This window comes from Pistacia vera, unplaced genomic scaffold, assembly GCF_008641045.1.
Source record: "Pistacia vera cultivar Batoury unplaced genomic scaffold, PisVer_v2 Contig605, whole genome shotgun sequence".
Classification (NCBI taxonomy): Eukaryota; Viridiplantae; Streptophyta; class Magnoliopsida; order Sapindales; family Anacardiaceae; genus Pistacia; species Pistacia vera.
In genome coordinates this window covers 305,399-329,259 of record NW_022196452.1, presented here as the reverse complement: position 1 = coordinate 329,259, position 23,861 = coordinate 305,399, and the positions used below count along the sequence as shown (strand labels likewise).

At 37.3% G+C, this 23,861-nt stretch overlaps 1 protein-coding gene across 1 annotated transcript; it reads left to right on the top strand.

Moving 5' to 3' along the window:
• Positions 1-17,193: 17,193 nt before the first annotated feature.
• LOC116110521 (uncharacterized protein K02A2.6-like) lies at positions 17,194-19,060 on the top strand. Its single transcript, XM_031396725.1, has 3 exons — positions 17,194-17,262; positions 17,453-17,618; positions 18,270-19,060. Exons 1-3 carry the CDS (start codon positions 17,194-17,196, stop codon positions 19,058-19,060), a joined length of 1,026 nt encoding a protein of 341 aa, XP_031252585.1.
• The last annotated feature ends 4,801 nt before the right edge of the window (positions 19,061-23,861 follow it).

The window sequence follows — 23,861 nt, the reverse complement described above, 5'->3', positions numbered from 1 at the left end:
TAATTCCAAACTAAAATCACCGTACGTATTTAGGCCATGAAACAAGAATACTAAATATAAAGGATGATTTATTCAAGGTATCAATAAAATTTAAAATATCAATAATTGAAAACATTACACTCTTTTGAGATTCTTCTCGGTCTGATTTTAAAAAGAGTTGTTATTTTAAGGAGTAAATGAAGTTTGAATGACTAGTCTAAAGATTGATTATGCCGATGGTTGTACAGAGTTACAGCCCCGTACATAAAACCTAATGATCTACGATTATTTTATTACTGTTGTTAGTCCTTTTTTATTTAATATTTATTATTATTAATTATTTTTTTCATTTCAATAGAATATGAAAATAACAGTTCAGTCTTTGTCAGTTAGCACCATACATAAAACTGAATGATCTATTGTTATTCTATTATTTTTGTTAGTTTTTGGCAAGAAAGTAATATATAAAAAAATAATGTTTATATAAAATTGAACTCTGCAACCATCTGCTCTGAACTCTATAGACCAAGAGAGTGCCAGAATCTTTCAGAAACTTTTTGACTATGAACAATGGTTCCTTTTATCACAATAAGTGTTTCAGCATAACAGTTGTAACCTTCTTAAGTGACCAAGGCTAAATATGTTAATGTATGCCCCAAGAACCAATCGTGTTGTCGATTTCAGGACATTATATCTTGTAAATGTATTATGAATAAAAGAAAGTATTTTTATTTCACATGTTGATTTTCTGCTTCATTTATATTATATTATATTTAATATTGCCTGTGAAATGTCTGGATGACACGGATCTTCAGAAGATCAAATCATCAAAGAATTCCCTACGCAAGTAATGTTAATTGGGCAATAACATTGCATAGTAGGCATGTTGAATGTCTCCATTGAATATCATGTGATGGTATTAGTGTGGGTGATTATAAAAAGTATGTCACTAAGGCATTAGCATGGATAAACGGTTAGTGAACTATTTATCGAATATGACCCGATTACGATGAGTCACATGGATGTGGTCAATAATGCATCGTAGGATTGTGCTAGTGTACCACTGATCCATAGACCTGAGACATCATAGTTGGATTCAACATAGGATACATATGGTTCATATGGTGTATAAGCACGAGACTAGTCATGTCTTGTGTAATAAGCCAGTTTGGTCATCTGTTATTCATGTGCGGGGACAAGTGATGGTCAAGATAGGATCTGTTAACTCAAAATAGTCCAATCTCAAGTTCCCAAACGAATATCAATAAACATTGGAAAAGGGAAATCTCTAGCTAGAGTATAATGAATGTTAGATGAAAAGTAGTTTCATGTTGACGAGTTCCATTGTATCAATTGACAATTCGATTAAAGATTAAGTTAAAAGTTTTGACATACCATGAGTTATTCTTAATCGGGATTGGATAACGGAGGGATTTGACTACACGGTACGTACAATCAGAATAGGTTCATTGGAGTTTACATTTCATTATGGTTTAGGGGTTATGGAACATTGCTAGACGTCTACCATAATCAGTGGGAGTTTCGATTATAAAGAGTTATAACAAAACATATCAAAATCTGATATTGGGCCCACAGCTAGATCACAGTGAACCAAAATGGTCACACATAAAACCAAGCTCAACGAGAGAGAGTAATACATATCATTAATCAGATTAATGATGTTTGGACGTAAACGGTTGCATCCAAATTAATGTATTGGTGAGAAATGATTATCCATGGATAGCTAGCACTAACCAAGGGTAATAAGGATTTATTAAATATTATTATTGAATTGGAATCAATGATGGGGGCAAAAGTGCATTGGTTTTATTCTAAAGGGTTAGAATATTTAATGGAATTAAAATTGGTCTAATTATGAATTAACCATAAAACCAAGGACTTGACATAAATGTTTATTCTCAAGTTGATTTTAAATTGTTTGAGGCCTTCCCAAAACAATTTAAAATTAGACTTTGTGCCCATAGTATATAAATTAAGTATTATACCATTTTAATGCAATTTGAAAGAATTGAAAACAAAATCACTCTCTCATTTTCTCTCTCACTCTCTCGGCACTCTCATCTTTGGCTTGGGTGGACTTCATTTTGAGTTTCTTCATTCTCTTTTGAAGAATCTAGACTCCAAGTTTCAACATCAAGCTTTTAATGGCAAAAGGAGTTAGTAATTTTCTATTATTTTCTTACATTAATAAGTTAATGAATTAATTGTTTGCTTTCTACCTTATGTCCATCATCTTGATCATCATTTTCTCTCCATTTCCATGTCCATGTCCAAAATGCATGAATCCTAACAAAATAGATGGGATTGCTTAAGCGACACGTGCTATCGCTTAAACGATTAAGGATTAAAGGTAATTTACTTCAATATTTCTTTTCCAAGTTTATGGATATATGTTTAATATAGACGTAAAAGCCAAGTACCTAATTTTCTGGATCTGCATGTGATTTATTTAGGCAATTGCTTCTCTTGTGGCCAGGTTGCTTGCAAATTGAGCACTTATTCATCTTTTGGGGAACCTTAGAGGCTGATAGAATACGCTTAACTCTTTTTCTCCCTTTTTCTGTCTTCTTGAATGGTGGATGGATGATAATGTCAGCCAACTCTGCCGGCACTATCCACTGCTCTTCTAGAGGAATTGGATATATCGTTTATGAATAAGCCAACATGTAGTGATTTTCCATATAGAGAGGGGAGCAAAGTTCCATGTAAATTCTTGAACCAAAATCCGGCTTCCGTTGGTGTTTCAGTGCTGTTAGTGCATGAGGACAAGGTAAATGTTGAATGTCAAGTACTTTACAGCTGCAAGTTTTACTAACAAGATTAATTAGGGCATCCGGACCATAGCCATGCACGGTGAACTCTTGAGCAGTGAGAGGATAGGAAAACAATGCATTTGATAGTTCTATACATTTTCGCAATAATTTTTCAGCTGACGGAACAAGGGTTGTAGTAAAATTATCTAACTCCGTACGACGCTCATGAAACCACCGTGACAATGTCCTCTGGATTGCATCAAAAAGTGCAACTATTAGAAACTCTCTTTCTATTAACAACTTCGGATTTATGGACTTGGCTATGTTCGTGGTCATGACATCAAACCTTCTTCTAGGAAAGTAAGCTCTACTCCATTGCTCGAAACTAACATCATGCTCAAGATACTTAGCAACTCTATCATTCTTGATTTGGATTTGCTGGAAGTGCTCCTCGAACTCATCAACCCGATAAACTTTTGTTGCCATGTAGTGTGTCTGAAGAAGGCCAGCACACTTAAAATTTTTGTTTTATGTTCTCACCAAGGTGCCTCATACAGAATCCGTGATGTGCTTGAGGGTAAATAGTGGCAATCCCCTTATTTATAGAGTTGTGCCTATCAGATATTATACATAACTCGTCACTGTCAGACACTATTGTATGTAATTGCTGAAAAAACCAAGTCCCCGACTTGTCATTCTCAGAGTCAACCACACATCATACAGTAGGATATGTGTGATTCTTGCTGTCCTGTGCAGTGGCCACCAATAATGTACCTCCATACTTTCATATCAAAAAGCAACCATCAATAGCCAACATCTTTCTCATGTTTACAAAACCCCTTATAGTAGAACCATAAGCAACAAAAATATATTTAAATAGCATATTCCTGTCCCACTTCAAAGCCGTCTTGCTACCTTGGTTTGTCAACTCAAGCATATAATGGTACGCTTCTAATACTGCTTACTATGCTCTAGCGTGCCCCTCACAAAATCTTGTGCTTGTTGTCTTCCTTTCCAACATTTCCAGTAACTAACAACATATCCCAACTCTGTGCACACAAGTCTCTGAATGTCTTTAGGAGATGGACCTTTCCCTTCAACGAACTAACTTCTGACAAATTGTCCAATAACATCAGTGGAGCCTTGTCAATGCTCACCTGAAAAATGTCCCAAACCACATGTGTGCTCATGGGTATATGTGCTATGAATAAATTTTTAGGACTCCGCCAACCTTCTACAATAAACCCGCCACTTGTACTTTCGGTTACGACATGCAACTGTCATTATCGATAAATTTGAATTTTTGGTAATGAACTCAAAATTACCTCTCACGGCAACAAATTTTAGCTTCCTCACCACTTCCTCTTTGTTGTCAAATAAATACCCTATGCGCAACTCCGATCCATCCATAAAAACATGAGCTGATTCATTACTACCTACAATTGCCCCTTATGAACCTGCATAAATGATCATAGTGTTCTCTTCCTGATAAACTACACCTTCTATATAATCTGTATTTAAAGGAATCTCTACATCTGGCAGAACATGTACGGGGCCCTCCTCCTAAACATTTTCATTCTGTCGCACATGACTAACCTCTTCTGCAGTGTCCTCCTTGCCACCCAAATCACTGCCTACTCTTGTTTTTTCAACTAACAAATCAATGCCCTTGTAGTTCAAATTAAAACCAGGCAAATCTCCACCAACTTCCTCGTTATCCCCTTCCTTTAAACCAACTTCCAACGGTTTATCTACAAAAGAAACCTTTAAAATCGGCCTCGAACCATTATCGGCCACATCAATCATATATAACTTCACACTTTCATCCGACTTTAATGTAGCAGGAGGTACCTTATAATGTTCAAGAACTCTGCTTAAAACATACTTTACAACTATATCACTACGTGAGCAACTCAAATCACCTCTTCTAATTATTTCATCAATCAACTTATCAAAACTAACCTCTGTGCTCATAACAATTGGTATAACTTCTTTGCTCTTTGTAACGCCTAACATGGAGGTACATGATTTAAATTATGTTTTATAGCCTTAGTTAATTTTTATTAAAGTTATTTTAAGAGAATATGAAGAAAATGTCTTAAACTTGTATTAAGGGTAAAATGGTCTTTTCATTCAAAATTAGTTGAAAAAGTGGGGAGTGAAAAGAGGTAGAATTTCATAAAGAATACAATAAAAATGAGGGCATTATGGTAATTGACTACGGAATTTCCAAAAAAGTGTAAGTGCAAAATGGGAAAGTGAGTTTATAAAATAAGATGATAAGGGTTTGTAACCGTTATTTCCTTCATTCCACCGCTATACTATTCCCCCATTTTGTCTCAAATTTTCATTCAATCCTCCAAGGATTTTGAGGGCTTTTGAGTGATTTTTAATATGGTTTTGATTCAAGACTTCAAAAGGTAAGAATTCATGCTCTTTATCTATGATTTATTTGTGTAAAAGTTGAGTTCTTATGAAGTTAGAAGAAGTTTTGAATCCAACAAGAGTAGAGAGCTTAGTAGAGAAGACTCAAGCATAAGGTAAGTAAATTCCACTCAAAATCCAACTCAAGTTAAAGTTTAAGAATTCAAGTGAGTAGAGATTTCTTTTAAGTATGCATATGTTATGGTTATTGAGAAATTGAGATGAGATTGATGATGATTATGCTTGTTGTTAGATATATTTGAATATGAGAAGTGTATGTGATGGTTTGATGATGAGTTGATGGATTTATGAATGAGTTCAATGTTGATTTTATGGAGAGATTTCCACCATGAGAAGGGTGGATTGTGTTGATAAAATTTGATGGAAGTATGGATAGCTTTAGAAGAATTTGAGAGGAATATTTGAAGTGTGTTTTCTTTGCAGGATGTGTGCTGATTTAAAGGAGTTGAACTCCAATTTTGGATGGTTAATAAAGAAGTAGAATTATAGTTAAAATAGAGTTTATGTATGCACACATATTGTTTGATGAAATGCCTAAGTGAAAGCCTAAGTGAAAAGCCTAATTGAAAACTGCCCTGTCACAGCCGTGACCTTCTGAGTGATTTTTGGGAATCTTACAGGTTGAACTGGGTTGAGATAAAAACATAAAAGTTGTAGCTCTATCTCTAAGCTTTAAAACGAGACCAAAACTGTAGCAATCCAATGTGTATAACTCAAGTTATGCCTTCTTGAGTGTGACCTGTGTAGAATGACTATCTTGATGCAACATTGCATTTGTGCATTTCAAAAGTGCCTTAAGTGAGAAATTTTAAGCATGAACCATCCTTATACATTAATTGTGCATTGAGAAGTAGCTTTATAAAGAGTAGATTACTTTGTGAATGAACTATTCTAAGAGTTGAGAGAATTAGAAAAACACAAAGAGCGGGTTGGTGCTTTGTGAACTCCACCCGGCAGTCACGAAGAGTAGGTTGGTGCTTTGTGAACTCCACCCGGCCGTGCCTCCGGTAAGATGAGGCCGTGACATTCAAGTGAGAAAGAATAAAGAGAGAATGAATAGAGTCACGAAGAGCGGATTGGTGCTTTGTGAACTCCACCCAGCCGTGCCTCCGGTAAGATGAGGCCGTGACTTACAATAGAAAATTAATAAAAGAGAGCTGTGTGAAAGAGAAACAGAAAGAGAAAATAAATGAAACAAGAAGTGTGTAAGGAAAGAATTAAGAAAAAGAGTTACGGGGACAGACAAGTAGAGGATTTACTTGCTGAGCATTATCTTTGTGCTCACCCCATTGTTTTTCTTTGTGTTTACAGGATCTAGGTGATGACGCGGTTGGATGGGCGTCGGCAAGCGAGGAGCAATAGCTACACTGTCCACTGTTTTTGATAACTTTTTGTAAATGATATCTTATTTGGTAATAACAATGTTTATATGTACTAAAAGAAAATTTTGGGCCCATCTACTTTTGTTGATATAAATGTATTTTACTTCATGTATTTCTATGAGTATCCTAGTATAAAGGAGTTATTACACTCTTCCCAATCCACTTCCAGCAACTTTCTTCCTCCACCCACTCACCAAAATATTCAACACCCAAAATAATTTGTCCTATGTCTAATAATAACCAAGTACCTATAATGCAAGAAAAAAAATATTATTAACTGATTTATTAAGGGTTGAAAGATTTTAAAAAGCAACTACACAGTTGCTTGAGCCATTTACCTGATTGCTTAAGCGATCTGCTGCAATACACCAGACTTTTAGTAGATTGCTTAAGTGATCTTATGCCACATACCTGATCGCTTAAGCGATCTACAAACTGCTGCACTATACCAGACATACCAGATCGCTTAAGTGATCCATCATATCCAGAACACATTTTTAGCCATGTCCACCTATAATCGGTGCTACCACCCCCAGCTACCCACAATGCAAGAAAATATTCAACAAATTTCACTCCTTTCAACTTCTATTACATCAAACACAACCTAACAACTTAAACACCTAAATCAAAATCATAACCCAAAATCGAAATATAAAATGGAAAAGGGAGATACACATACCTGGACGAAATGTCAAGAGGAGGAGGAGGATCTGTGGAGGAGAAGATGTTAATGGCAGAGGAAGAAGATAGTGTTAATGGTGGGAAGAAGAAGATGTATAAGATGGAGGAAGAAGAAGATGTTCAAGAAGAAGAAGAAGAAGAAGAAGAAGAAGAAGAAGAAGAAGAAGAAGAAGAAGATGTAGATGTAGATGAAGCTTACAACTAGGGGAGGGATCTATTAATGTGGTGGGAGGAGGAAGAAGAAGGTGTTTGGGTTTGTTTGCAAGAATTTCGGTTCTCTAGGGACATATTATAATTTTTAAAAGATACACACTACTTCATTAATCCCTAATCATGTTTAATTAACCTTAATAAAAAACAAGGCTATTTACTTGACACTTTCAAACTACATGGCCTTTTAATTAAATTTGAACTCCATATGGTCTTTTAATAAAATGCCTCCATATTTAGTCATGATAAAAATTAAATAAAACTTACTGTTCTAGTAAGGTTTATCAATTTTCAATTTGTTCATTTATATAAAAACTAATAATTTTAGCATGAAATACATAGAGATGGTAATTGTACCCAGATTTTCGGGTATCCAGCTCGGCCTAGCTCGTACGCGTTGTTTACGGGGATAGGCATGGGCTTGGGCATAGTTTTAGGGCCCGCCCATGGGTACGGGCCGAGCCTAGCTCGAGACAGCCATCGCCAGGCCCGGCCTTGCCCTGCCTGAGTTTTTATCATTAAAAAAAAAATTAAAATTTTATTTTATTTGATTATGATTTTGAAATGAATTTATGATAACAATCAATTGCGATTTTAGTCAAACCCACGATTCCTTGTCCACCATATTAATCTGTACACACACAAAATATGGTGATTAAAGCAAGAGATACTATTAACTAAGTTAATATGAATGACAAAGAAAATATATCAAAGATTGCCCATGAGAAAATAAATTATAGAAATTACCATAGGCCGATACAGGGAGTCACAAAAAGCTTATCGGACTAGGTCTGGGCATTACCCGATATCTTTGTAATGGGCCCGGGCCCGGGCTCGGGCCAGGGTCATGGGATCAGGTTTAGGCCTTGGCAAGGAGTACCTGGTCTCAGCTCGACCCATTTCCGTCTCTAAAAATACATACCTCTTAAAATTGAGGTGTTTGGGTCTAGGTATCCAGCCCAAATCCTGGGAACCAAAACTAGAGTCGGACCTGCATAGTCCCAGTTCCTAGGATTTAGGAATTGGTATTGGTACTGCACGGTTCCTAAATCCTGGAACCAAAGATACTCGACACTATTCACAAAATTACTAATATACCCCTACTATTCACATAAAATTACAAATATACCCTATACTATTTCCAAAAGTTACAAATGTACCCTGTTAAGTGTTACCTTGCCCGTAAAATAATTCAAAATGTACCATGTTAAGTGTTACCTGTACAGTTCTTAAACCCTCACAATTCTCATTAAAACCCTCTTCTTTGGTTCTTATCTTTTCACTTTCACAATTTTCTTCTTATTGAAATTGAAACAACTGATAAAAAATTACATAAACTAAATGCATCTAGACTGGCAACATTCTGCAAACTATTTTCTTTCCCCTATGCATAGATTGTGAGACTAAACTGTTAGAGTAGATGCCCTAGAGCCAATCAATTATTGTATGAATGACTCTTTGTAATAATGTTCATTAATCAATAATAAAAGGCATTTTATTCTATATCGCGTAAATCATTATTATTGCAATATGTATTGATATATGTTCTTAGAATGGTAGAACCGTGACAAGGGTATCAAGTGTTTCAAATCTTGATAGTGAGAACCCTATGAGCACATATGGTGGCTATTCTAGAAACGTCTGTAGCCCCAATATTATTCTGAAGTAAGGGCACAGATAATACGGTAAGGCTATCATAGTGTTGAATCACCCTGTCGAAAGGTAGTGACTGATCTCACTTGTTAAGGTTGTTTGGTGACAACCTGGTGTAACACATGGGTGCTTGCTGTAGGCAATTTCACTGGACTAACCCACCAAAGGATTCCATATGGATGGTAACCCCAGTGTCTATAGAACAAATCCTCTAATGAATGGTGGTGCATGTGATCCTTAGACTTGAGATCACTATAGCGCCTTGTGCACCGATTGGTATAGTTTGACACTAGCCTAACGCAGTTCTTTTCAAAGCTGTCAATACGGTGGTCATTGGCCGCATCAAGGAGTGTATCAAGACTATGGTGGATGGATAGAGGATTCATTACTCCCGGGTATAGGAGAAGTTATCTCACGACGCAATTTAGTATATGGCAATGACACTAAAACTGTGGCCACAGTGGGATTGAGTTGTTGCTTTATCCAGATTATAATACAGGTCATTGGTCCAGTAACTGAATACATCATATCGAGAATAACCGAAGGTTGACACTATTTCTATGCCTTCGTCTCATCGAGATAACGTATGATGAAAGGATCAAATTGTACGGTAACCATATCGTTGATAGGTAGCTAATTTGCTGAATCCGAATCTATCAAGTGGCCATGATGCCTTGCTAGGGGCTAATCTTGGTCTGTGTATTAGTGAGATGATTAATTGGTGTTAATCGCGATACTATACATTATCGGTATGATGAGGGGCCTACGGGTCACACACATAGAAGATAATTTAAGACTCAAGAAGTAAGAAAGGCGTTTTCGTCTTTTAGGTGAAAGGGTATTTTGGTAATTTTACAATGCAATTAAATTTGCTGGGGTAGTAGCCTTTTATTTAATTTGTTAGAAAAATTAAATAAGTGAAATTATGTTTAAATATGTGTTAGCATATATTTAAATAAATTATCATTATTGTTAAATGTTAATATATCTATTAAATATATATTAATTGATTTTAATTGAGATAATAATGAATTAAAATAAATATCTAATTGGGAGTGTTTGGATACAAGAGGTGTTTGGGTTGGAGCCCAAGCCCATTCCATATGGGAATAGGGCAATTAAAATAACACTATGAAAGAAAAATGTTAATTTAAAATAGAGAGAGATTTTTATTCATTCATTCACTTTGATTGAAAAAGAGAAAACACACAGCCCCTTTTGCTCTCACCCACACTAGATTTGTTTTTGATTGAAAAATCAAACACTCTTCATTTCTTCTTGATTCTTAAGGCTAAAGAGGATCTAGCAAATTCCTCTTTAGTTCCTTGCGATTGTTTTCATGTGGACTACGTTGGTTCGATCCTACACTTGGGTCGGTAGCAAAAACACATTCAGAGACAAAGTTGGAAAGCCTCCAAACGTGCGTATGGTTTCTTAAACTCTATATTAGTTTTCTGCAGATTCTTATTTTTATATAAACTGTAAAATTATACCTTGATCTAGGTTCTATGGAACGATCCTTGTTATTATTATTTTTGTTTTCCGCTGCGTAAATGGATCGCTGCCTAACATAAACGATGTAAGCCAGGTCAGATCGTGATTCGGGTACCCAAATCTAGGCCAAGTCAGCCATGATTCTTGGATCAACAACATAGTCGCCACTAATGATGTTGCAATTGGTCAGATTTGCGACATGGTTGCACCTAACTGCGCCGAATTAGCCATAATGCTGCCATGCGACGTCGTTAGGCTACAGATCTGACGATTCTCCACCAACTCCTCCTTTTTTTACTTCACCATTTCAAACTCTTTAACCCATGGAAGCTCTCAAACTACTTTCTTTTTCTTTATTATACAACCATAAACAACATCCATTTACAAATCTCGCTCAGTTTTCTTATACCTGTAGGTCCAAAAAATTTATAAACCCTTAAAATTAAGTCCCGGTTCTTAAACCGGTACCAACCTGAGTACCTGGATCTTGGTTCTAGTAACTGGAACTGGTGGAATCGATAGCAAAACTGCATAGTACCAATTCCACATATATGAGAACCGATAGGTCAACCGGAACCCTGGCTACCTGCCGTTTCTGATTTTACCTGGAAGTTCTGCACACCTCTACTTCAAATGGCTCCTTCAGTTCAGTTCTTGAACACCATATTTCCAATTATAGAAAATAAGAGAGTAGAGAACTACTAAGAGTTTTTAGAGTTATATTTTGAATGAGCCAGCTATTAATTATTATTAAATTTCTCATAAGTGGAGCTATTAGAGTCATGAAAGTGACTCTATTTTGGTGATAAAAATACCCCAAGTGTGATTAAATTGAAGTATATTGGGACAATTAAAGAATTTATGAATTTATTCACGAAAATCGCTTCCTAATATTTTTCTTATGAATTTAACATGTTTGGCATGATTTTGGAAAGGATATGAGTTGATATTAGGTTGTGGTTTATGGATTATGGATGATTTTGTCTCATTTATGTTGTTTAGGGGGTAAACTATCATATTTACAAGGGTTGATTTTGTGACTTTTCAATCGTCTAGGGACCAAAGTGATATTTTATAGTTTGTCTATAAAATGAAAATGAAAGGTTGCGTACAGGGGGCGTTGTTCATCCATCTTTTCTGGAGACGCTTTGTCTTCCTTTTTCGGTGACCTCCGGCGACGATCATCTTTCTCATGCACCGATCTTCATCAGTCGCCATCACCACCGCAAATCATGCACTAGCACCATGACGTTTCGCATTCTACCACCATGACTCTTCATCTTCAACCGTTATTTCTCCGATTTTTGGCGATGTTTCAGCTCCGTGGAGGTTGATCTTCCTTCATTACGGCCAGATCTACCCATTCCAAGCTTCAGCTACTGCGAAAATCCCCAGAATCTGCCAAATTGCTGCCGCGCCTCTTCATCTTCTAGCCAAGATCTTGCTCATATCCGGTGACCTTTCACCTCCCTAGGACCTGATCTGAACTCCCTATCATCAGAGCTTTCCATCGGTACCTTTGGATCCCATTTCCACCACCATTTTCTGGAAGACCCGCTGGAAAATTAACATTTTTTAACGAGTGCGACTGTTCGTATTCTGAGCTATCCGTTGGTCATTTTTTTCCCCTTCTTCGCATCATATCGCTATCGGTTACCTCCTTTCCGCCATGATCAGCTTTGTTTCCACCGTTTCAGCCTCCGTCATCACCACCATGAGCGGCTAAGTTCCCGGTTATCTGTTATGGCATAGGCGAGATCAAGATTGACTCCACGGCTCTGCTCATCAGCTCTCGACTAGTTGGATGAGCCTGATTATAGGACATTTGGTATTATTGTGCTTCGGATTATATTTGTTTTCGTTTCATGTTGATTTCGATACTTTAATATGGTCTTAGCATAATCTGTGATGAGTATTGTTGTCCATTGTGATTTGATGTTTTCATAGAACTCGCTGAATGATAAACGTTGGTTTGATTATTAAATGATGAATATTGCTTTTCATTACTTCGCACTGATTGTAATTGAGTTATGTTTGGATTTAATTTAATTTCTACTGTTGTTGTGTTTATTGTGAAGTTGGTTGATTGGAATATACATGTTGACAAATTGTATTTGTAAATCATGTACCAACTAGTGGTATTGCCTTGTAGCGTTTATCGACGTTCAATGATAGTCTTTAACCAATCGAACTTGAGTGATCGGGTGAGACAGGATAGATTATACTTAGAGTGCCAGAAAGCCATTTCATTGATTTACCCTGCCTTCTGGGTTTAGGGGATCGTAGAGGGTGGAGGAGAATTGTGTGAGTTGGTCTTGTGTCGAACCAAAACCGTAAAGGCAACGTTTTTATTATAAAGTCTTTATTAGTTTTAATTTCACTCTTTTATTATTTGTATTTAGTTTGTTTAGTTTCATTAATCAAATTGCAAATTTCATTTCCGCTACTCAAAATACATTAGGTTGTTAGTCTTGCTTCCTGTGAATTCGACCCTGCTTACCGCTAACTACGGTATTTAGGTTTAATTTTGTGACTGCGACAACCAGTCTGACAAAATTTTGGTGCCGTTGCCGGGGAGCAACGTGCTTTTGACTTTTTGTGTTTGGGTAGTCCTTATTTTTTATTCTAGGTTTATTTTAGTCTTTGTTTTTGTTTGTGTTATTTTCTTTGTAGTGATTATTTGTTTGGGTGAATTGTTTAATTTTTGTGTTCTGTTTAGTTTGTCTCTTTGCATTTTGGTTAATTATTTTCTTTTTAGGTTGTTGGTGTAATTTCATTTTTACTTCATTTTATTTCATTTTCATTTTATTTTCATTGGAATAGTTTCATTTGTGTTGTTTTTGTTTCGTAGGAAAATTGCAATTGGGAAAACGCTGCAGCGTGTCATGAGCATTAAAGATCCTGCATGACCCGATTGTGAAATTCTCTTAACCTTTGATTTTTTTTATTCCTAGGATTTAATTTTTGTTCTTAGTATTAAATTCTTTTAGGTTGCATTGATAACTTTAGTTTTGATTAAGCATATTTGTTGTGTGAAATTTTGTTGGGTATAGTTTTGTTAGATTTTAGATTTGTTTTAGTTTTGTTTCGTGTGCTTATTAAAATTTGTTTCTTAGGATTTGCATTTGGATAATTTTCTTTGAGATTGTTGTTGCGTTGCTTGTTGAGCCTTTTGTGTGTTTGATTGATGAATGCAAACTAGAAGGTCTTCTAACGAAGAGTTATTACCTTTGAATCTTGAAATTGAATGCACTTGTAAGGGGAATAGAAAACAAGCACGTAGGATGGCTGACTAGGATGAACCCGCACATGTGCCCCTTAGCCAACATTTTTCACCCACCAACTACACTTCAGCCTCATGTATCCGTATCCCCAATGTTCAGACACAACACTATGAGATCAAAACTAGTGTCATCCAATTGCTGCCAATTTATTATGGGAATTTAAATGACGAGCCATACAAACAACTTCGATGAATTTTTAGAGGTTTGCTCCACAGTCAGACTTCAACATGTGAATGAAGATGTCGTGCGCTTAATTTTATTCCCATTCTCACTTAACGATCGAGCCAAACAGTGGCTCAATTCTTTGGCAGCAGAGTCCATTATCTCTTGGGCCCAAATGCAACAAGGATTCCTAAAAAAATATTATCCCATTGGTAAAACCAACAGCATAAGATGAGCCATCACTAGTTTCACTCAACTAGATGGCGAGGAATTTTATGAGAGTTGGGAACGTTTGAAGGAAATGCTTAGGAAGTGTCCCCATTACGCAGTCCCTAGGTGGCAATTAGTTCGTAGTTTTTATGACGGACTGACCGAGAGGCATAGGAATATGGTAGAAGCCTCTTGTGGAGGAACATTTATGCACAAAGACGAGAATGAGTTATGGCAACTCTTCGAGACCTTAAGTGAAAATTCAATGCACCACATTTCTGCGTTTAGAATGCCTATCTTAGGGCAGCCATCCAAAAAGGGTGGCGTTTATGAGGTGTCACGGTTAGATGACATTAGTTCCAAGCTAGAGGTGTTAGCCTACAGGTTTGACAAGTTTGTATCTATACAAGGGCAACCCTTTACACAATGATCTCAGAATAGGGTGAACCATGATATTTTTGCCATGCACTCCACTCTTGACCATCCAATTGAAGAACCCGTCTCTGACCCTTTTGAGGAGCAAGTGCAAGTTGCACAAGGCTTCCAAAGATGGAGCGATCCATACTCGAACACGTATAATCCTGGGTGGTTAATTTTTCATGGAAGCCACAACCACCTTAGAATGTCCCTAATAATATGACATAAAGGAACAATCCTTCCAATCAGCAGGGCAATTATAGGGAGCAACCTTCAATCCAACCACCCATCTAACTTAGGATCCCACCTCTCGTTTAGCAGCTTACTCCAGTGCCGAGTTCACTAGAATCAATGATGGCTCAAATGCTCTAAACCATGTAGGAACAAAAAGCTGACATGAATGCTAGGTTCCAAGATTTAGAGCAGAATACCCAACTTCTACATTATCAATCCCAATCCATTAGTAAGCTAGAGACCCAGATTAGTCAAATAGCCGAAGTAGTCAATATGAGGGAACAAGGCCAATTGCCTAGTCAAGTCATAGGTAACCCTAGTGGTTCTTCTCAACAGAGAGGGTTTTTCGAACAAGCTAAGGCCGTGATGACTCTTCGAAGCGGCAGAGAGCTAATTAGGCCTGAGAGGGAAGTAAAAGTCCAGCGTAGAGAAGAGGAAAGTCTAGGTAGGGACTAAGCCGAAGAGAGTGAGAGTGAGTCACTTGTAGAGTCAAGTGTTTAGAGACCGGGTAAGGAAAAAGTTGGGGAGAATGAACCATCCCCGCATCATACATATCGAGAGCACCCTTTCCTCAGTACTTAGAGCCCCAAAATGTTCCCACTAGTAGGAAAAGTGCTAGGATGGAGGAAATGATTGAGTTGTTTAAGCAGGTACAGATTAACATTCCACTCTTAGATGCCATTAAGCAAGTACTTGCGTATGCCAAATTCCTCAAAGACTTGTGCAAGCAAAAGAGGCAAATGAAATCTCACACACCTAAGACTGTACATTTACCAGAAAATGTAAGTGCGATTGTCTCAAACCGTATTCCCGCAAAGTTAAAGGATCTTGTAGCTCCTATTATTTCTTGTGTGATAGGTAATGTCACGATTGATAGAGCACTCTAAGACTTAGGGGCAAGCGTGAACTTATTACCTACTTCCGTGTATGAACAGTTTAACTTAGGTGAGCTCAAGTCTACTGAAGTCATCCTATAATTAGCTGACCGATCGGTCAAAATGCCTAGGGGCCTAATTGAGGACGTGTTAGTTAAGGTTGAGGAATTATATTTTTCGGTGGATTTCCTTGTCTTAGACATGCAATATACGAGCAGTGGAAGTATGCCATCGATTATTTTAGGGAGACCTTTTCTAGAAATGGAAAATGCTTGCATTAACTGTAGATCAGGAGAGATAGAAGTGTCTTTTGGGAATAGGAAACTGAGACTTAATGTGTTTAATGTTGGTTTAGGACTGATGCGTGAGGATGATAACGAGTGTTTCATGGTTGATGCTATTGACAGTCTAGTGGAGGCTCACGCCCCACAGATGTTATGTGATGATGCAATTTATACTCTTATGAATCCGTTTATTGAGGAGATATCTAGCTTGAGTGTCATGTCTGAGATTCAAGAGGTTAATGCATATATGGCTAGGTCACCCACTGTAGAGCGTCGACCTTGGAACATCAAGTATGAACCTTTACCACCTTTGTCTAAGACGACACAACATAGGTCAGTTGAGTCTCCACCAGTCTTAGAGTTGAAGGCCTTGCCTGATACTCTAAAGTATGTTTTCCTAGGACCCAACAAGACCTTACCTGTGATCATTACCGCCAACTTAGATAGTGGTCAAGAGGAAAGATTATGGCAGTCTTGATAGCACATAAGGAAGCAATCGGTTGGTCAGTAGCCGATTTGCGAGGGATTAGCCCTTCTTTGTGCATACATCGCATATTTTGTGAGGAGAATGCTAAACCGGTGCATGAAGCTCAAAGAAGGTTAAACCAGAGCATGAAGGAGGTGGCCTCACCATTGTTGAAAATGAAAAAGGTGAGCGAATTCCTACCCGTACTCCCACAGGATGGAGAGTTTGCATTGACTATAGGAAGCTCAACCTGGCCACTAGGAAAGATCATTTCCCGCTCCCATTTATTGACAAAATCCTAGAAAAACTTGCAAGGCAGACTTTCTATTATTTTCTGGATGGCTATTCCAGATATAACTAAGTACCAGTTGCCCCCGAAGACCAGAAAAAGACCACGTTCACATGTCCTTTTGGTACGTTTGCGTTTCGTCGCATGCCCTTCGGGTTGTGCAATGCACCGGCAATGTTTCAAAGGTGCATGTTACCGATATTTTCTAACATGGTGGGTCAATTCCTTGTAGTCTTCATGGATGATTTTTCTATGTTTGGTGCATCTTTTGATGATTGTCTCGAAAAACTTGAGTTGGTGTTGAAATGTTGTAAAGAGACAAATCTTGTTCTTAGTTGGGAAAAGAGCCATTTCATGGTTCAAGAGGGAATTTTCTTAGGTCACGTAGTTTCCAAGAAGGGGATAGCAGTGGATAAGGCAAAGGTACAGTTGATTTCTCAACTACCACTGCCTTTCGGTCAAATAAATTAGATCTTTCCTAGGCCATGCAGGATTTTATAGGCGTTTCATCCAAAATTTTAGCAAGATCTCTAAGCTTTTGTGTGATTTGCTTGCTAAAGATGTGCCATTTGTTTTTGATGACTCTTGTATGGTTGCCTTTACCATTTTAAAGGAAGTGTTGACCACAGCACCCATCATGCAACCTCCTGATTGGAACTTACCTTTTGAAGTGATGTGTGACGCATCAAACTATGCCATTGGTGCAGTCCTTGGCCAACGAGGGAATAAAAAGCCTGTTGTGATCTACTATGTAAGCAAGACCCTCTCCGATGCTCAATGTAATTACACCACTACGGAGAAAGAGTTGCTTGCAGTAGTGTTTTCCCTTGATAAGTTTCGGTCTTATCTTCTTGGGTCTAGGATAGTTGTCTTTACATACCACATTGCAGTTAGATATTTGTTAGACAAGAAAGACACTAAGCCTAGACTAATTCGATGGATTTTGTTGTTGCAAGAGTTTGATCTAGAAATCAAAGATAAAAATGGTAGTGATAATATGGTTGCCGACCACTTGTCTAGACTCTTTACAGAGTATGTCCCTGGTCAATGTTTGAACGAATCTTTCCCGAATGAGCAACTGTTTTCAATATCCCAATCCAAAGCACCTTGGTATGCCTATATAGTCAATTATTTGGCCGTAGGACAATTACCATGAGGGTGGGCTAAAACTCAGAAAGATCATTTCTTTGCAACCATCAAACATTATTTTTGGGAAGACTTGGACCCTTTTAGGGTGTGTACAGACCAGATTGTTAGAAGATGTGTTCCCAACCACGAGTTTAGTAGTGTGCTTGCATTTTATCATTCTTATGCTTGTGGTGGTCATTATAATGGCAAGAGAAAGGTCCTCTAGTGTGGTTTTTATTGGCCCACTCTTTTTCATAATGCATTCTTTTATTATCATGCTTATACTTCATGTCAAAAATTAGGGAATATTGGTAGACGAGATATGATGCCCCTGAATCCTATTTTGGTTGTGGAGGTATTTGATGTGTGGGGTATTGATTTTATGGGTCTATTTCCCTCATCTTTTGGCTTTGAATATATCTTGCTTGCAGTGGATTACGTGTCTAAATGGGTAGAAGCCATTGCCACTACGACCAATGATCACAAGGTGGTCATCAACTTTGTTCAATCGCACATCTTTAGCCGTTTCGGTCATCCGCATTCCATCATCAGTGATGGTGGCTTGCATTTCACCAATAGGCACTTTGGCTCACTATTGAAGAAGTACTCAATCAGCCATCGAGTTGCCACACCTTATCACCCTCAAACTAGTGGACAAGTGGAACGTGCTAATAGGAAAATTAAGACTATCTTAGAGAAAATGGTACAGCCCGATCGTAAGGATAGGTTGGTGCATCTAGATGATGCACTTTGGGCCTATCGAACCGCATATCATACCCCTGTTGGCATGTCCCCTTATCGGTTAGTTTTTGAGAAAGCATGTCATTTACCTATAGAACTTGAACATAACGCATATTGGGCTACAAGGAAATTCAATTTTGATATGACCATGGCTGGTGACCATAGGAAACTCCAACTTTCAGAGTTAGATAAGCTAAGACACGAAGCTTATGAGAACTCTCGCATCTCTAAAGAGAAGACTAAAGCTTTTCACGATAAACACATTGTTAGGAAGTCATTTTATCCTAATCAAAAAGTGTGGCTCTTTAACTCTAAGCTTTGCCTCTTTTCGGGGAAGCTTCGGTCACGATGAGATGACTCTTTTATTGTTCTTAATGTTTTCCCTCACGGAGCTGTTGAAATTCGAAACCCAAAAATGAGACAAGTTTTTAAGGTGAATGGCCAAAGACTTAAACCTGATGTTGATGGCATTAATGATGGAGAGGTGATTGAGGAGTGTTCTTTATTAAAACCACATTAGCCATGTCAGTGCACTGAGTTTGGCTGAAGACTTTAAACTTAGCGCTTGTGGGAGGCACCGACCTTTGTAAATATGTTTTTACTACTTTTATGTTTTTGTTGTTTTTGTCTTTGCAGGAATTGCCATGTTTGGAAACTCATTAACTAGTCCAAGGCTACACTTATGCATGCTCCACAAACTCTGTTAATGACAACCCCACCATTGTTCCTCAGGTTGTATCTCTCTACCTTATATGCTGTTATTGTTAGATTTCTTGTTTCTCAAATATGTTGGACGATTTTAATATTATTGATCATTTTGCCATTTGAGATCATTTAAGATCATTTGATGCTAAGTTAGGGAGGATATTTGTAGTTGTGGGTCATTGAGGATAATGACATTTTAAGTTGGGGAGTGTTGATTGATTTTTATTTTGTAGAGTATGTTGTTGATCATATTTTTGGGAAGTGTTATGGATGATGCTTTTGTGGAGATTGTGATATTTTTGTGAAGTGTTGTTGGTGATGCTTTTGTGGAGATTGTGATATTTTTGTGAAGTGTTATTGATGATGCTTTTGTGGAGGTTGTGATATTTTTGTGAAATGTTGTTGATGATGCTTTTGTGGAGATTGTGTGTTGAATGGATTGTGCTTAAATTTTTGTGGCATGATGATGTTGTTTTTTGTTGGAAATATGTTGAATCTTACTCTTGTAAGTCCAAAAGTGGTTAAGGTGAACTAAAGTGAGTTATTTTTAAATTTTTTCATGAATTCATGCATAATCACCATTTAGGCACAAGTGAGATGCTAGTTGAAAGGTTTTGTGAGGTTTTTGAAAATTGTTTGTTGCAACATGGTTTTAAACATTGAACTATTGGTTCTGTTTTGTGCTAGGTTTGTCCATAATTGTGGTTAGACACTGTTTTGTTTAAATGTCATGTGTTTTAGTGTTTATGCAAGTCTCCCACATACTTTACATGCCCATGAGCAAAGTTTCATTTATTATCTTGCGTGTGTTAAAAGTGCTTAAATGTTGCTTGATGATTTGTTTTTGATTTGTAGCCTAGTTGACTCGAGTGAGTACGCCTGAAGGGTGTTCTACACCTAATCCCCTGAAGCTATCTAGCTTGGGAGCGGTTGGCCTAAAGCTCGTTACATGGGTCCTCTAGAAATCTTACGAAGTCATTACATAGATCATAAGCTTTATAAAAAGAAATAAAGAAATAAAGTCTTGACTTGTAGCCTAGTTGGTTCGGGTGAGTAAGTTCGAGGAGTGTTCTACACTTAGTGCCCTATGACCATCTTGTTTGGGAGTCATTGACCTAAAGCCCATTACACGGACCTTCTAGAAAGCTTAAGAAGTTTAAAAAAACAAAAAAAAGTGATGAATAAAAAGAAATAATATGTCAAAATCTTGTGTGGAAAATGAGCATTATGTTGCATGTATATAAGTTGGGGAGTTTTGCATGACATCTTAACATTGTGATATGAATATGAAATGTGTGTTTGAGAAGCTTAAATGGAGATAGGCAAATCTTGATAGAAACTTTGGTTCTTATTTAGGATTATGTTGTTTGCATGTTAGGTTCAAATTCTTCACTTTACCTTTGGATGAATATCTTGGTTGTTGATGAATATGGTTGTGTATGTTTTTGTGAGAATGTTGAAAGAGTTCTTTTAATTTTACTCGAGGAAGAGCAAAGAGTAAGTTGGAGAGTGTGTTAGAGTCATGAAAGTGACTCTATTTTGGTGATAAAAATACCCCAAGTTTGATTAAATTGAAGTATATTGAGACAATTAAAGAATTTACGAATTTATTCACGAAAATCGCTTCCTAATATTTTTCATATGAATTTAACATGTTTGGAATGATTTTAGAAAGGATATGAGTTGATATTAAGTTGTGGTTTATGGATTAGGGGTGATTTTGTCTCATTTATGCTGTTTAGGGGGTAAACTGTCATATTTACAAGGGTTAATTTTGTCACTTTTTAATCGTGTAGGGACCAAAGTGATATTTTGTAGTTTGTCTATAAAATGAAAACAAAAGGTCGTGTACAGGGGCACTGTTCATCCATCTCTTCGTCTTCCTTTTTCGGTGGCCTCCGACGATGATCCATCTTCCCCGTGCACCGATCTTCATCAGCCGCCATCACCACCGCAAATCACGCACCACCATCGCGACGTTTTGCATTACGCTGTCATGACTCTTCATCTTCCAGCCATTATTTCTCCAGTTTTTGGTGACGTTTCAGCTCCCTGGAGGTTGATCTTCCTTCCCCACGGCCGGATCTACCCATTCCAAGCTTCAGCTGCCTCAAAAACTGCCGGAATCCGCCAAATCACCTTCGCGCCTCTTCATCTTTCAGCCGAGATCTTGCTCATTTTTGGTGACCTTTCACCTCCCCAGGACCTGATCTAAACTCCCCATCATCAGAGCTTTCCATCGGTACCTTCGGATCCCATTTTTGCCACCATTTTTCGAAAGACCCATCGAAAAATTAACGTTTTCTGGCGAGTGCGACTGTTTGTATTTCGAGCTGTCTGTTGGTCATTTTCGCCCCTTCTTCGCATCATATCACTGTTGGTTACCTCCGCTTCGCCATGATCAGCTTTGTTTCCATTGTTTCAGCCTCCGTCATCACCACCATGAGCCGCTAAGTTTCCGGTTGTCTGTTACGGCATAGGCGAGATCGAGATTGACTCCACGGCTCTGCTCATCAGCTCTTGACTAGTTGGATGAGCCTGATTATAGGACATTTGGTAGTATTGTGCTTCGGATTATATTTGTTTTCGTTTCATGTTGATTTCGATACTTTAATATGGTCTGAGCATAATCTGTGATGAGTATTGTTGTCCATTGTGATTTGATGTTTTCATAGAACTCGCTGAATGATAAACGTTGGTTTGATTATTAAATGATGAATATTGCTTTTCATTACTTCGCACTGATTGTAATTGAGTTATGTTTGGATTTAATTTAATTTCTACTGTTGTTGTGTTTATTGTGAAGTTGGTTGATTGGAATATACATGTTGACAAATTGTATTTGTAAATCATGTACCAACTAGTGGTATTGCCTTGTAGCGTTTATCGACGTTCAATGATAGTCTTTAACCAATCGAACTTGAGTGATCGGGTGAGACAGGATAGATTATACTTAGAGTGCCAGAAAGCCATTTCATTGATTTACCCTGCCTTCTGGGTTTAGGGGATCGTAGAGGGTGGAGGAGAATTGTGTGAGTTGGTCTTGTGTCGAACCAAAACCGTAAAGGCAACGTTTTTATTATAAAGTCTTTATTAGTTTTAATTTCACTCTTTTATTATTTGTATTTAGTTTGTTTAGTTTCATTAATCAAATTGCAAATTTCATTTCCGCTACTCAAAATACATTAGGTTGTTAGTCTTGCTTCCTGTGAATTCGACCCTGCTTACCGCTAACTACGGTATTTAGGTTTAATTTTGTGACTGCGACAACCAGTCTGACAAAATTTTGGTGCCGTTGCCGGGGAGCAACGTGCTTTTGACTTTTTGTGTTTGGGTAGTCCTTATTTTTTATTCTAGGTTTATTTTAGTCTTTGTTTTTGTTTGTGTTATTTTCTTTGTAGTGATTATTTGTTTGGGTGAATTGTTTAATTTTTGTGTTCTGTTTAGTTTGTCTCTTTGCATTTTGGTTAATTATTTTCTTTTTAGGTTGTTGGTGTAATTTCATTTTTACTTCATTTTATTTCATTTTCATTTTATTTTCATTGGAATAGTTTCATTTGTGTTGTTTTTGTTTCGTAGGAAAATTGCAATTGGGAAAACGCTGCAGCGTGTCATGAGCATTAAAGATCCTGCATGACCCGATTGTGAAATTCTCTTAACCTTTGATTTTTTTTATTCCTAGGATTTAATTTTTGTTCTTAGTATTAAATTCTTTTAGGTTGCATTGATAACTTTAGNTTTTTTATCATAATAGATTTTAATGGATCATTCGATCCCGTGGTTTTTCAATCTCTTCACATCGAAGAGGTTTTTCCACGTAAAATTGCTTGTGTTTCTTGTGAATTTGATTGTTGTTTCAGGCATATTTGCTCAAGGTTTTGCTCCTCATAGATTCATTTAAGTAGGAAATATTTTGTTAATGCATTATTTCTTTTCAAAGTGGTATCAAAGTGAGGTTGTAGATTGTTTAAATGATGGAGGCAAATTTGAGTAAAATGGTTTGTTTGAATGGAACAAATTATCATAAGTGGGAAGGGCAAATGAAAGATCTTCTATTTGTGAAAAGGCTACACTTTTGCTTCGGAAAAACCTAATTCTAAAAGTGACGAAGAATGGGACTTTGAGCATGAACAAGTGTGTGGCTAATTAGTAGGGGTGAGCACGGGTAGCGGGCAGAACTAGAATTGGAACCTACCCGAAACTGACATGGTGCGAGTAGGTTCCGGTTCCATTCTACTGGAGCTGACACTGTGTGGTTTTGGTTCCCATTCCTACAAGTTTCGGAACCGGAATTGTAACCTAGGAAAAAAACCTGAAGCAGGTACCCGACTTGGAACCTGTCTGTGTTTTGGTTTTGATTGAGAAATTTTATGTGAATTGTGATGAATTGGTTAAATTCAAGTGTTGCCTGGAGATTAGAGGATTTATGAGTCACGTTGGACACAAAT

What these genes read in the sequence shown, in the direction of transcription:
- LOC116110521 (XM_031396725.1), top strand. Translation starts at nt 17,194, where the DNA reads ATGGTTCAAGAGGGAATTTTCTTAGGTCACGTAGTTTCCAAGAAGGGG. An exon ending in TAGCAGTGGATAAGGCAAAG is followed by an intron (nt 17,263 to 17,452) that starts GTACAGTTGATT and finishes ACCATTTTAAAG; the next exon opens with GAAGTGTTGACCACAGCACC. An exon ending in GACCCTCTCCGATGCTCAAT is followed by an intron (nt 17,619 to 18,269) that starts GTAATTACACCA and finishes GTCAAAAATTAG; the next exon opens with GGAATATTGGTAGACGAGAT.